Raw genomic sequence first — 15,213 nt, 5'->3', positions numbered from 1 at the left:
TTGTTTGGTTTGTTTCTATATGTATGTATGTATTTTTATACACATATATACACATATACAGGTTTTAAAGCACAACAGCTGTAAATAGCAAAACACAGAAGATGTAGGGAAGGCCAATGTAAGAATTTAAAGCATTTCTTTCTCTTCCTCACTTTGACAAAATATCCTCTCTGTTATCCTCATCCTGCTCAAACTTTTCATCTCTTCTGTTGGGCTATAAGGCTTTCTCTAAATCCACATATCTAAGTACTTATCATTCCTTGCAGATGATTCAGCATTTGCCCAAAAAGTGCTTCTGGATCACATGTCCCACACTACCTCCCCTTACACCATCTCAGACAGATCAGTATTGATCAAAATTTCCAATCAAGTGTTTTCCTACTTCAGTCTAAATGCAGCTTACTGCAAAACAAAAGGTAACATTAGAATGATTTAATTACATGCTCATGAAAAAAATGTAATCATTATGTGTATTCACAAGGAAGAAGATGATCTTGCACTATTAAAGTGACAGCCTTTTCCAAGCTGGCATGGATAAATCTTTTACCAATGGTAAAGACTATCTCAAAACTCAATGCATATTCTTCCCTGCTTTTTGAAATACAAGCATAAATGATGAATCTGAGTCTCACACGCTTTTGTTCTTTATTAAAGCAATTCCAATTCTACCCCAACACATAACATTTAAATCACTCAAGGCATTCAGTTAAAAAGTCACTCTTGTGGAGTTTCTTAATTTTTGCTTTTTTATGTGATACTACTTTTTACATTTCTGTATTTCTGCAGAAAAAGGTACCCAACAGTGTCTCAAAATTTTGAGTACATAAAAAAGGTATTTGACTTTCACAAGTTCTGGGTTGCTCATGCTTCTACTGAGTCACTTTTCCCTTTTCTACTGGCCGACATACACCATAGTTATATTTTATATAAATCAATGCATGGTGGAGCTGATGGATTTTCTTCTGAAAGGACTGTAGACTTCCTTCATTCAGATAGGTTTTGTGTTTTTCCATTTAAACATTCAGATGTCAGTTTATGTAGGTGGGAGGAAGTTGCTCCCTGTTTTCTATGGATTTTGAATTTAGTAAATGGCCTTTACAGAACAAACAAACCAAAACTAGGCTACTTAATATATATATTACTTAATGCTTTTCAGTTTCCAAGGTGCTCTGATTTAGAAAAGGTATCTAAACACATTGCAGAGTTGGTGAGTTTTTTGTAAATTGTAACGGTACTGGCTTCAAAACACATTCTCAGACTTGTTACAGTGCTAGTTAGTTTACATTCAGGAATTTAACTTTCCTCCTCTAAAATGTATTTTGCACTTCCCCCTCTAAAAAGAGGATATAATTTCATTCAGAATTACTCTGATTAATATATAATTAATATAGTATATATGTGTGTACCTGTATAATTTTTTAATACACATGAGCACAATTCAAAGGGGCCAACAAACTAAAGCCATCAGACACATCTGCCTCTCAAAAAGTCAGACTGGCATCGTGGGTTAAGACTGCAAAATTATATTGCTGTCTTGTAGTCTTCAGAACATAACACTCTTTTAAGTTTATTTTCAATATTCTAGAAATCTGCAGTTTCTCCTCTGTCACTGCTCTCCTCCACTGGTCCTCTCTTATTTTTTCTAAGAGAAATGACAAAGTTTAATTTCTGCAGCTTAACATCTGTTTCCAAAATGTCTTTTTTTTCAAAATCTGTTATTTCTCTTTCCAAGTGTTCAGTCATTGTCTCACTGAATGCAGCAATAAGGCAAATGGAAACAGGTATTCACCTCAACTTTAACATTCCTGTGGAGGCTTTTTTATTATGTCATGATCCACGTTAAACCTGGGGAGGGGGATATAAAAACATTTAAACCCTGTAGAAATCTGAACTAATTAGATGACACATCTGTTCACCTGCTAAGCAGGCTACCTGTGTAGGAACTATAGCACATGTACATTAAATACAGAAGTCTACCTTGAAATCCAACATATAAGACAGCTACTAGTAGAGAACTGATTTGACTAAAGAAAGGCTGATCTGACCTGATCTGACTGAAGAAAGGATAATTAAATGAGTGAAAGGAACAGCTCCTCTTCCCTGGAGATTGAGCTAGCTGAAATTCCTATGAATAGTATGAGAATATGAATACGTGAACCTTCTTCAGAAGTTCAGGTTCTTTCCATTTCAATCCTGAGTCTTAGCACATGTCAAGTACCTTTCTTTGATGTGGGATGGTTGAAGCTGTAAAGAGGTAGGTGTCAGATGAGGAAATGAGTTAATCAGATATCCCAGACACTTGTGTTTCCTTTGAGAACTGAATTAAATTACTTTTTGATTTTCAATTGCTTAAAGTAAATTGAGTGGTGTATGACCTGAATATTTTGTCTCCAAACTTTACATTTTGCCTTTCTAGATTTAAATATGACCACTTAACTCACAAAACCATTGCTATCTTTCAAGGAGTGTAAAGGCCCTTTTAGGAAGGCTCAGTATATGTGCACTGACATCTGCTTCTGGAAATCAGTTACAGACAGGAAGACTACTTGGAAGTAATGCGAATAAAGGTCTTATTGTCGAGCCACAAAGATTACTTGCACTGTAATATTGAATATGTGTTGAAGGGATGATCTTTCAGGACATTTCTTGAGGGCAACCATTGTTCTAATGTTATCAGATTCCCAATAGGTCACTTGAACCTCTGAACCTTCATCTGAAGTACTTGCTTCTTACCAAAATCTTTATGCAAGCCACTGAAGCAGACAAACACTGAAACAGTCATTTCATTAATGGTAGATTTGAAAGCTCTATGCCTGATCTATAGTTACTCTTAAACTCACTGTACCAGGTTAATATTATTCTCAGCACAGCACACAAATAACAGTAATTGGCAAAACAATAAAAGTTTTATAATTTCATGTCAAGAAAACATCTCTACATGGAAAGAATATGTGAAGTAGTCTGTTAAGAAAAATGAACTTGTCCTAAAAGTAGACTTCTGCTACACCAACTTCACCCTTCTTCCTGGTTTGATTTTTAAAATTTTTATATGATATGATACACTGAAGCTGCCACACCCTGATCATTACCCTCTTATCATATATTTAATCATGCACCTACAGTTTGCACAAATAAATCTGAAGATTTCTACTCAGCAGTCAAGTTCTAAGTAAGCAATACTATTTTTTTATTTTGCTCTCAGATCAAGCTGTGTATGAACACCTTATGAACCACTATTTAACAGTACGAAAATATATCAGAAAAACGTTCATCTGAACTTCACAAAATTGCTACTTCACCATCTGTAGAGGTGAGAATTACTTGTTATTTTAAATTTAGCCTTCTCCTTCAAACAGTTACTGTATCACTTACATAGCAAATCTGAGAAGTGGCTGAATTAATGCCATTATTTCTAATAGAAATTCTGTAAGGTGAAGCGACTGGACATGTATTTCAAGATAACTATGATGCTCCCTTTTTAAGGTACCAAGTTTTACCAAGGTAAAACACAGCTCTGAACAACTGGATCAATATAACTCCAATTTTATGGTCTTTACATTAGCACCCTAAATAGACTGTGCTGTGTGTGAGAATATCTGAAATATCTGTGCTAACATCTAAACATCACTCTGATCTGATCTCCCTTTTAGAAAGAATTCTGAAAGTCTGTAGATACTTGGAAAGAGTTAGATGTATTGGGAAGAACATGTCTTGGTTTTAATTCCAGAGCTTTCATGTGAAATGCTGAATGCAAGTAATTGGGCCTTTCAACTTCTATTTATTCAGTAATTTATAATTCACTATTTGAACCATAAATGGAATAGTCCAAGCACTATACAAGATCCAGAGAACTTTTGACATCTGATCACTGTGCTTGAGAAAAAATAGAAAACAAAAAACAATGTATGAATCCAATATGTGGTGCAAGAGCAAAGCTGTGACAAGTGTCAGGAATTTCTTCTGGTTTCCTTGATTAGCTTCTAAAGATTAAATTATTTTGACAAAGACATGCAACATCCTTTATATTGCTGGCTAGACACATAACACCGAAGTAATGTTAAGATTGCTTTTTAGGTAGAAGAAAACCCATAGCTCAGAAACACTCAAGATGCTGGAGTAAATTACAGATATAACTAGAAAATCTATTATACTAACTCCTTTTACAGAAAGGGAGAGTGAAAATGCCTTAGCAAGGCCCATCATCAAAAAGCAGCAAATATAACCAAATGGGGAGGGGGCAGGCAGAATAAAGTGCCAAGACCTATATTAGTTAACCTGTGTTACTCTCTATTTTATTTGCAAATCTATGACAGGGCCAATTTGATCTCAGCTGCGTCTCACCACTCAACTTCCCTCACCCTTCCATAAACCACAGGATTAAGACTACAACTGGTAAACTATGGAGGCTTCAAAAAGCTGTTATATTGAATTTAATATTGAAAACATTGTTCAGACAATGAACTACTTTCAGCTGGGTTCTTCTGAAGGCCTTTGCCTATTGAACTCCTCCAGCTTCGCAAAAATCAGTATTTTTATCCTTCTAGATAATTTCCTTAATGCATCTCGTTCCTGATCTTCCTCTCCACAATTCACAGATTAAGGCCAAAACAATTTCCATGTGTATTTTCTTATGGGAAGTCACCCTCCCTTACAAACACAACATCTGAAACACAAAAATATTTTATTTATCCAGTGTTAGGTTTCACCTGGCACTCACCAACAGCACTGGTTACATGTTCTTCCATTCAAAATTCAACGGGAGAAAAGACTGTGTGCTCTTTACACAGATGCATTCCAAATAATCAAGTCACCATTCATCTTTACACAGATGAATGCATTCCCAAAAAAACAAGTCACCTTAATTTATATTTGATAAAGAACTTAATCTCTTAGTTTTTATAAAGATAACAAAAAATAACACCACAAATCCTAACATATAATAATTTATTTCAGTCTTCTTTATGACAAAGATGCCTTCCAAAACTTTCTTTCCTTTGGTTCTCCTGTTCTTGTATCATCAAGAACTTCAGTCACCTCATCTGCATTTCCATCTATTGCTCCTGTGTACACGGAATATAGCAACTCCCCCCACGCACACACACTGTGGCAAGCAGCCCATATCCTGCAGTTTAACAAGCTGTGCAAGAGAACACCAGGGAGCCTACACTGAACAGTGCTGAATAAGGTATATAATTCTAGACTAAAAAGTGGACACCAAGGGCCCACAATTCCTGTGAAATGAGATGAACTTGTAATTATTATTACTATTAAATAATAATATTCCCCTGTTGAAGCACAAAGGTTGGGAACAGCAACAAATCCAAGCATTTTCAAGCGGCCCAAGAGGTACGAGAGAGTCATGGATAGTACTAGAACAGCTCACTTTCAACTATTGTAATTAGACAAGATTTTAATTACTTGCAATTGTGGGGAAAAGAAATTTCATTCATATTCTACAAATGAAAATCACTGGCAGCTTGCTAAAATATTCAGTTCCTGAAGACATGGGAAACAATCTTAGCAACCTTTTTATCACAAGTGTCAAAGCTTGATTATTGCATAACATGTTATTTAACCTTGCTGAAGTCCCTGCATGGCGAACTGCAAGATCTTTAACGGAACAAAAATAAAGTGCTACTGAAGGCATTAATGAACCCTAGCAGCAAAAGAAATGCATTTAGTAATGAATTTGCAGGATCTGCTTTTAGCCCATCAAAATAGGTTCTTACACATAATCAAAACAAAATCAAGTCACTTTGAAGTCTGGCATTTAGAATGTACTAATAAGTTATGTGGCAAACTAGTAATCAAATAGTCCCACAAACTAAAGAACCATTTTCAACTGCTGGCTTTCTTAAGATTTCTCTCCGATCTATTATACATTTACTCACATCTCCCACATAATATTTTTCTTTTTTTTTTTAATGGGAAAGCTGTTCCAAATTGTTGTATTAGGAAACTTTCTGCTTTTCTCACTTGATGAGGAAAACCGCAAAGAATAAAGAGCCAAAAAACTATAATGTTCCAAGTCTATGGACTGTTAAATACGATTACAAGTCAATCGTAATACCTACACTTTGAGAACAGTAGGATTTAGATTTGTAAATGGTGAAGTTCAAAATAAGCAAACTGAATTCTGGAAGTCTGTCCTATTACTGACTGCCACACCACAGATACAGCTGAGTCAATGTTAAATGCCGGAAGCCTTATTTATTACAGATGCAAATAATATTTGCTATTCTGAGACCTTGGAAAGAGGCTATACTAGTGTATACATGACAGTAGAGAAAAAAACATAACTTCAAGTTTCTCTGCTTTTTCTTTTCCAGTTCCCAAATAATAGACACATAACTCATAAAACTTCTATGTTGCATGAAGCTGCTGACAAAACCTCTTTAAAAAATACTCAGAGTTGCTGAGCTAAGCACAAAGATGAAAATCAGAAGTGGTAGGTTAGCCTTCAAGCTTCAAAAGTGTCATATAAAATCAGACACAGTGACTGACTGACCTCTAAACAACTTTGCTGGGTAGCATTGGTAGGACACAAGACTGAGGGTACCCTCAGCTTCTTACTCATTCCCTTCTCTTTATGCAGTTCTTCGATTCATTAGTACCTGTCTTTCAGAACAAATAATGAAATGCCCTTCCTACTTTCCCAATTTCCCTCTTATCTGAACAAGTGCATGGCTTTCTGCTCCATATCTTGTTCCCATTCTGATCCCGTCTGCCTACACTTCCATCAGACGGTCAGGGTATGAATTCAAGCCCTGTCCCATGTACAATTTGATTGCTAGCACCCTCTGGTCTTGGTGTTGGCCCCTGTTGTTACAGTCAATGTCCAGACATGCTTTAGGACACCATGTAAACCCAGGACTGCTCCCAGCAGGCAGTACAGGCAAGACTGCCCTTTTGCACAGGAGTTCAGCAAGGGCTGAAGAAGAGGAGGATGGATCACTTAGTCACTCACCCCAAAAGATACTGGGGTGTGTTTGGATTAGATGCAGAGCACCATCAATTCCAATACTTAACAGCTCCCAAACCTTCACTGCTGTGCCATGTGGCTCAGCTCCTGCACCACTACTCCCTGACACCTGACCCCTTCATCTGCCTCATGAAGATCCCTTTTCCTCTCTCTCTCTCCCCAAGCACATATATTCAATGTTATGTGGCTCTCAGACTGCAGAGACTGATAGCTTTTTCCTCCCCAGTGTGAAGCAGAAGTGGGGTGGTGGTACAGAAACTCTTTCAGAAAGCTCTGTGTGTGTGTGTGTGTGTGTGAGTGTGTGCAGCTTCTGAAATAAATAAGAAAAAGTAAGAGCAGAGGAGCAGTCAGCAGTGTGTAGTTGTAGCTAGGAAACAGCCAAACTCCCTAAAGATCCTATGAAGGTCTGGTTTCCTTTTCCTCCCTTGTAACCTGCTGCTCCACAGCCCAGCCCAGTTGTTGCAGCCTTGGGCTGTGCTCTGGGAAGGGGCGTGTGGGCAGTGACTGTGTGGGGAGGTCAGAACAAAACCTTGGCTATATTAATTAGAAGAGCAGAGATGAATCCCCCAGAGAAATAAATTGATTTAACAGAGAACAGAGCACATATCTATGCTGCTACTCAAAGCTAAGACCATGGATTTAGCCACTGCAAATGCCAACTCTTTCCAAAGGTACAAGTATGTCTACATCTCTTATAATATTGACAGAATCAGAAAATGCAACTTAATTCCTGAAGGGATGGCTCGGCTTAGCTGAAACTTCAGCAAGGCTTCAAATAAAATAAATATGTCAGCAGTTGTGACATAAAAAAGCTTCAAGCATTGCAATGTGGATATCTCAGTTATAAAATCACAGGGCTACCAGCTACAGCTGTAATGAAAATAGCCTGTGTTACACTCCAAAAGGGAAAGCTTCTAAACATATCCACTGACAAGCTTACTAAAATGCACAAGTTTGCCAAGAAAGGTGTTGCTGACTTAACTAGAATTTTCCCAAATCAAAACCTATCTTTGGAAAGGTAAAGAAGAGCAACCCTGACACCTAATTCACTGAACTGCAGGATTGAAATCTAATGCATAAAGAGACACTGCCATTTCCCATTAAGTCATCTTTATTACATAAATCTTTTCATGTAGATAAACTAGTGCCTACTTTACAAAGTGACATTAGGAAACTTTTATGATCAGGTGTTGAGAGTGGTGTGAGTGCTGGCCAAATAGTTTGATGAGTATCTTCGAGAGTTTGTAAAATTTTCCTACATTCAGCTGCATTGACACAGAATATAAGGAGAAAAAATTCTGCTACAGAATACAGTCACAGCAATTTTTGTAAAGAACATCCTAAAGAAAATTAAACATTTGAAAGACATGGTTCTAAGAATAAATGAAGAGAAAAACTTATCCTTTTTATGCAAATAAAGACCAAATACGGTGATTAAGCAGTCACTGTCCAGGAAATGATCAGAAACATCATTTATACTACTCAGAAGAAATAACTCTTAAGGATATGTCAGTGTGTCAATTTTCCAAATAAATCACTTTCATGGGACAAAGGTTTCTAAAACAGAAGCAAGTAATAGTGTACATAACATATTGCAGATTATGTCATGTAAGGCCTGATAGACATGATAAATGCTTAAACACAAAAGAGAACTACTGTTCTTTGAACTGTAAGATATAAATACAAAATGGTACTTGAATCTAAAACCTATACTTAGAGTGGAAAACGAAACAAAAGTGCAAGGAGAGCAGCTTCCAACAATCCAGCCATTAAACAAATGGACATCCATTATTAAATTTGGCGTTGCAGTTATTTATTTTAATTTCCTGTTCCAGTTTGGGAAAATTCATCTACTCACTGCTGATGCCAATGTAATATTCAATTACATATGATTATGAAGTATTATGAAAATAATTTCGTGAGGTGTCCAACTCCAGGCTGCTATTTACAGGAATATCAGTAACAATATACTGTTAGTGATCCATGTCAGTGTTATCTGTGAAGTTGCTTTGGTAAATATGCTTGACTCCTGCATTTACCAACAAATGCAATACAAAACTTCTTACATTTTCTTAGCTTATAAGCATTACTGAGAAAAAAAGAGGAAATTTAGGCAATACTATCTATAAGTTTCCAGTACCAAATATAGCAAGATTTATGTAAACCCAAAGATTTTCACATTAATAATGTAACTCGCTCTACAACAGTTTACGATGTTCCTCCAAGTAGAGCTCAGGTCAATCTTTTAAGTGGAGTTTGTTATTTTCTGTTGTCTTATCCTGTTTTCTAAAATCTTGATAATACCAAGCTAATAAGACAGGAATTTAGTATTACAAAAACACCTTTAGGAAAAAAAGTTCTTATGCACAAAATAAAGTTAGTATGTAGTTCAGTCTTCTGACACTATGCAGGAGCACTGTTTAATATCTTCTATTTACATTATAAATGTAAATATAAATGCATACTAAATTACTGCTTATATAAACTATGTAATATCCACTCTTACTAACTCCTTAAAAGAATAATTAATTCTCAAGCATGGAAGAGAACCTGATTAAACCTGAATTTTGCATAACTTATTAGAATGAGTACTTTGTTTTCAGAAAGTGTTTCTAACATTAAGCATGTCAACTACAAGAGCTTATAAGTGCTCAATGTACTGTGCTTACTTTACTACACTGATCAGAGGTGCTTCATCAGCTCTCTATACCCAACGACAAATCCTCTGTCCCAAAAAGAAAAAAAAAGAAAAAAAATACGAAACCAAAGATTTCTCAATTTAATTGAAGAGGCTCCTGCTTGTTCAAGGCCTTTCTAGAATAAAAGCTTCAATAATGAGCCTCAGCTGCATATTTGCCACTTAATAGGGTGATTTGTACATGCAGCTGTGAAGACTTGATGCTTCCCAAGACTAAAGCAGTTCAGTTGTGCCAACAGTTCAGCCTAACTCATGATACTCTACTGGAGTAGACACAGGAACCTAAGGAGTATGTATGGCATGTACCTTTCTCTAAATACAAGTAAAATCTGTGGAAGATTTCATAAAGGGAAAATATAAAAGGTTTACATAATGAAAAAATTAATGCCTGAAGGGTGCGAATTCTTCTATCCAGAAAAGCTGAAAAGGCTGGTTTTTTTCCTTATAATGGCAAATACTCTATTTCCTTTTTCCTTCCTTCAGTCCAGCTCATCGACTTCCATCTATCTAAATCTCTTTGACTGAAAAAGTATATAAGCAGAGCAGTAAATTCCTGCTTCCAGCTTCCTATCCTGTTTTAACTATCAATGATCTAATTTTTTTAGCCTTTCATCAAGCTTGTAGTACTAGAACCTAGTCCTCAGCTGAACCCCTGAAGACTAAACAGAGCATTAGATGTTAATCAGCAACACTCCTTACCACATTGAAATCCAAGTTTTTTTCAACCCACTCCTTGGCTTCCTTGAACTCCTCTTTCATTTCCATGATGTATAGTGTATCAAGGGCATCCACGATTGTTGCTCCTTGTATGTTACCTGAAATACATGAAGAGCCAGTGATTTACTTTCCAACAGACGACTTTTCAGTTAGATCTAATTAATTTAAATTAATTCTAATTTCAAAATCCAATTTCAATTAATCCAATTAAAAACTGGGTGCATAAGCATTCAAGTGGTAACTAGTAATTCCCAGCCCTTACTTTGATTCCCATGCCACAACACAACATCATAATATTTAAGTATTTCTTCCACTAATGAACTTTTGAAGAGCTGTTCTAATGCACTGTATTTTCCGCCATAATTTTGCATTTTAAACCACGGATAGAACAGTTCACTGTAAAATTACATAAAATGCAGTAAGCCTCGGTAACTGAGAAATTCCTGTTTCTTCCAGTTCGGAATGAAAACAATCAGTTGCTTTCTTGTTTTTATACTCAATAATGTACATAAAACTTTAAGAAGCTGGTGAGTGCTGATCCCATTTCAATTAGGAAAGCCCTTTAAGAAGTATAGTCTGTGGAAAATGATTTTTCTGATATTGTGCACCACTGTGTGACCTGCACAAGATAACACTGGGAGAGGCAAAGGAAAACTTGCACACATGGATTTGTCAGCTCAGGGGGGGCTGCAAGGCACTAGTTTTCAGAGCAAGGCACTGGTGGTCTGCAAAAGTGGCACCCTTCTACCTCAGTTACAGAGATGGGTAAAGCTAGCCTTGACCTAACACTTCAAGATGAAATATCATCAGTATGTTGGCTTTGGAATGGATTAAATGTTCATCATCCTGTACTGAAAGGTTAATGCAGACAGTGAGGTTCAGGAAAACACAGTCATTCAAAATACTTTCCCATGCTTACTTCAAATTTACCTCGACCTTTTCAAAACACCATTTTTGTCTAGGAGGAGTTTCAATTCCTATTTATGGGCTAATGTAAAAAATTCAATTTTGACCACTCTACTAAAATTTATATTTCCTAACTTGGCTCTCGCAATTTTCATAATGAATGGAAAACCACTGTTATATTTTAGAGAAGACTCTGATACGGAAGTAAACATTTATAATTACAAAATAATTTAGGTTGCAATCAACAGTGAAAGTCATTAGGTCCAATCCCTGTCTCCCTCAGCAGGACTAATGAGTCAGGTGAATAGCTGACTACTCATTCCGGAATTGATTGTACCAGGGGAATAAGAAGATAGTCGCTACAACTAATTAAGGAACTTGATTATCATCTTGTCTCTGAAATACCTGATGAAAAAGTAAACTTAATTTTGTAAACTCATCAAATATCAGAATTCAATTTTTCATATTTAAGGCAGAAAGCTACTACATCAGTCAGTTCTTGTGTTCACTGCCATCATGGTTTTCTGCTTCCACATGAAACAGAGGTGATTGGAAAGCTCTATACAGCAGGATTGACATCACTTTCTTAAATTAAGCTTCCAGGTAGAAAATAATTTTCCATTTCTACTATCTTAAACAAAAAAAAAAAAACCAAACAAAAAAAAACAAAAACAAAAACAAAAACAAAAACAAAAAAAAACACCAAAAAAACCCCCCCAAAAAAACCCAAAAAAAAAAAAAAAAACAAAAAAACCACCAAAAACAAAAAAATTCAAGGTTATTACAACAGTTATTTGGTACATTTAACAGAAACAGATACTTTCTCTATTTTAGCAGCTGCTTATACCACTCATTTTCGGAATGTCACTTTCCTACTCTGAAGGAAGTAATCTCTACATTTTCCCCCAGACATTCCACTAATAAAACTGCAGCATACTTCAGTAAGAACAACATAATATCCTCCAAGAGCTTATTTGGAACTTGGCTGTCCTTCTCTAACATTAAAGGCAAAGTATTCCTTTAAACTTGGCTAAGCAACTCATATTTTTCCTCAGCTTATGAGAAAGTGAGAGTGGAAAACTGCTGGAGGACATCTGCTCAAGAACACTACTGCAAAAGCTCTGGACATGTTTAGTAACTTCATACTACAAAAGCAGTTCCTAGTGAACCTTTACAACTGAGCTCTACTTACAGAAAAATCATCTATAACCTGATTTGCTTCAGTGGATTGTGATAGGCTCACTATGCAAAGACATTCTTTGTGATAATCCTCTTGTAATACAACTAACACCACCACTAAAAAGTTGAGCTTTCAATTTCAAGGATTAGTACTTGAGCTGCAACCCACTACTAAGTCAGAAGAAAAAGAGGAGAAAATAAGGAGAAAACTTATTGAAAAATTGCCCTTGGAGTCACCTACTTATTATGATTTATTTTTTTTTCCTGAATCTGGCCAATGTGGCCTTCTTAGAGCATAGACAGGAAAAAATGCTAGAATCTCAAGTAGATCTTACTTTATTTGAAATAACCTCTGCTATTATTCTGAAGGCTCCAGAAAATGGAATGAAACAATTAATGTGATGATTAATCAAGTTTGTCTCACACAACTGTACTTCCGAGTTCTTGATTAAAGACAAAAGAACAGAGAAAGAGTCTTTTGAGGCCAGAATTATGACTTGTGAACAACTGCAGTTTGTGCCAAGCCAGCCAACAGGATAACTTAAACTTGAGAGTAGTACGGAAATTGTGATGCTTAACAGCTCATTAATAACCAGTGAGACAAATCAGTGGTGGGGGTGGGGCAAGACTGCAAAGAAATGAAATGAACATTTCTCATTATGGGATAAGACCAAATATTTCCCAAGCCTATATAAGCTATGCTTCTCAAAGCACAGCACATAAATTATTGAATAGAGTTATCACTGTTGTTCGCTCCTACACAACATTCCCAAGGAATTACACAGCAGTCATGGTCTACAAGAAGCAAAGATTATTGCTAGGCAATCACAGTACACACTCATGACACAGAATATTTGGACAAGAGGACTGTTTTCCTATACACCTACAGTACTGCTGTAAATTTGACTAACAGTGGGCACCATGTTACAGAGTGCCAGCAAAGTTGCAGTCATCGTGGTAGAGTTTCATAGTTGCCCTAGGCAGGAAGAAAGTATCACAAACAATACTTGGATAAAATTGATAGACCTCAGGTAAATACAGATATATTTTGCAGATAATTTTTTTTAAAAAGTATATATATACTCAAGATAGAGAAAATGAACTTGAAACTCATAAATTATTCTGATAAAAGAGATAACCAGATGTACAAGCCTACAAAAATGAAGAATTATTAGTCTCTACCAAAACCTCCAGACCAAATACTCATACATGCTGTTTTATTTCTGTTGTTAACTCTTTACTTTTATCTCTTCTCTTTACTAACAGCATCATTTACTCCAAGGGATTAATAGAGAACACATAAAATAGCCTCCTATTAACTGAAATGAATGCAAAAGAAATCAGTCAACATGAAATTTCCAGTAGACTATCGAGAAACATCTATAGAACTTCCTTTCCAGTACAACACTTAAAATCTTAAGCAATGATCTGGAAGAAAACAAAAAAAGAACATATTGCTATCAAGATTTGTGGACTATTAACCACAATGGCTTATTACCCAGCATTTCAGAATAGTATAATGTAAAGCACAGGTAGCCTATATCTCCTCTGGGTAATGCAGAGTCGGCCCATTTAAACTGCATGTTTTTTAATATCTAACAGTGCCAGTGTATGTGTGTGCAAATAAAAAATAGGGAAGAGATTACATTAGAGAATGGAGCAGCATCTCAGGACTGGGCAGCAAGAACAGGTTACGAAGAGTGATTGGAGTATGAATAACTTTGTATGAGTTTCCAGGACGCCACTGCAGGGAGAACTGCTGTGGATGTGAATGACAACCTTATTAGCACAGCCCTGTGACTGAGCTTATATGGCCATATGGTTTAAGAACCACAACTGGCTTACGGCAAATCCCTTCGGAGTATTTTCCAAAATAAGTTCTCACTTGCCTAGCCCAGGCTTTTGGATATGTCCAAAGAGTCCAAAATACTCAGAGTCCAAATATTTCAGAAGCAATGCATGTTGCTGCACTTAATAGTTTACAATTTCCCCCCATCCCTTGCACACCAAGCTTGGTACTAGAGAATACATACAGGTTCAACTAAAGTAGCATTTTGATTTGAGCTGTAGGTTTCTTGGAGCATTGCGAAAGCTGACTCATATCTTAGAACAGTGTTTTCCTTTATTTAAAGTTCACTGAAAAGGTTCCTATCCAATATCATTAGCAATTTAAAGTGTCAAGAGTGATTAATTATTAAAGTGTGCTATGCCAAAACATGAAACTCTTTGATTCAAGTACTGGCAAACCCTCAGCAATATTAACACTATTAATTTCAGTGACTATAAGCACCTGTAAGAGTGGGGAAAGAAAAATTCATTCAATACTTAACAATTCTAGCTTTTCATATGTGCAACATGAAACAATATAGTGGTATTTCTAGAATTCTCTTCTAAATCTCCAGTATTTTATACATCTGTGCATTTTAGAGTCAGCTCTGGTCTTTGAATTTGATAAAGCTCAAATAATTTTTCCTTCATTGCTTATCTCTGTGCTTCCTGCAGAAGCCTTTGGCATCCACCACACTTCTGGCACAGTGCAGCTTAGCTACATGTTTTGTTATGAACCACCTTCTTTTGTTTGAACATGCTGCCTTGTAATTTGCTATCTCCACCCCTTCCTTACAAAGGATATCACTCCCCACAAGGAACAATAAATCCTTCTTCATCCCATCTATGCCACTTTTTATGGACCTCCACATATTGTTCTGGAAAGCTGTCAAGCTTTACTACT

At 36.2% G+C, this 15,213-nt stretch overlaps 1 protein-coding gene across 1 annotated transcript in view; it reads right to left on the bottom strand.

Annotated features, from left to right (window-relative positions):
• The window catches only part of MAN1A1 (mannosidase alpha class 1A member 1), a 141,121-nt gene that overhangs the window by 84,548 nt on the left and 41,360 nt on the right, over window positions 1–15,213 (bottom strand). Inside the window, exon 3 of the mRNA XM_083856889.1 lies at window positions 10,380–10,495. Within this exon, the coding sequence (XP_083713015.1) occupies window positions 10,380–10,495 (116 nt within the window). The remainder of the gene's footprint in view (window positions 1–10,379; window positions 10,496–15,213) is intronic.

The sequence above is a fragment of the Zosterops lateralis genome (assembly GCF_965231275.1).
Source record: "Zosterops lateralis genome assembly, chromosome: 3".
In the NCBI taxonomy this organism is placed as follows: Eukaryota; Metazoa; Chordata; class Aves; order Passeriformes; family Zosteropidae; genus Zosterops; species Zosterops lateralis.
Note: the sequence above shows the minus strand (reverse complement) of the source record. Positions and strands in the feature narration are given on the sequence as shown.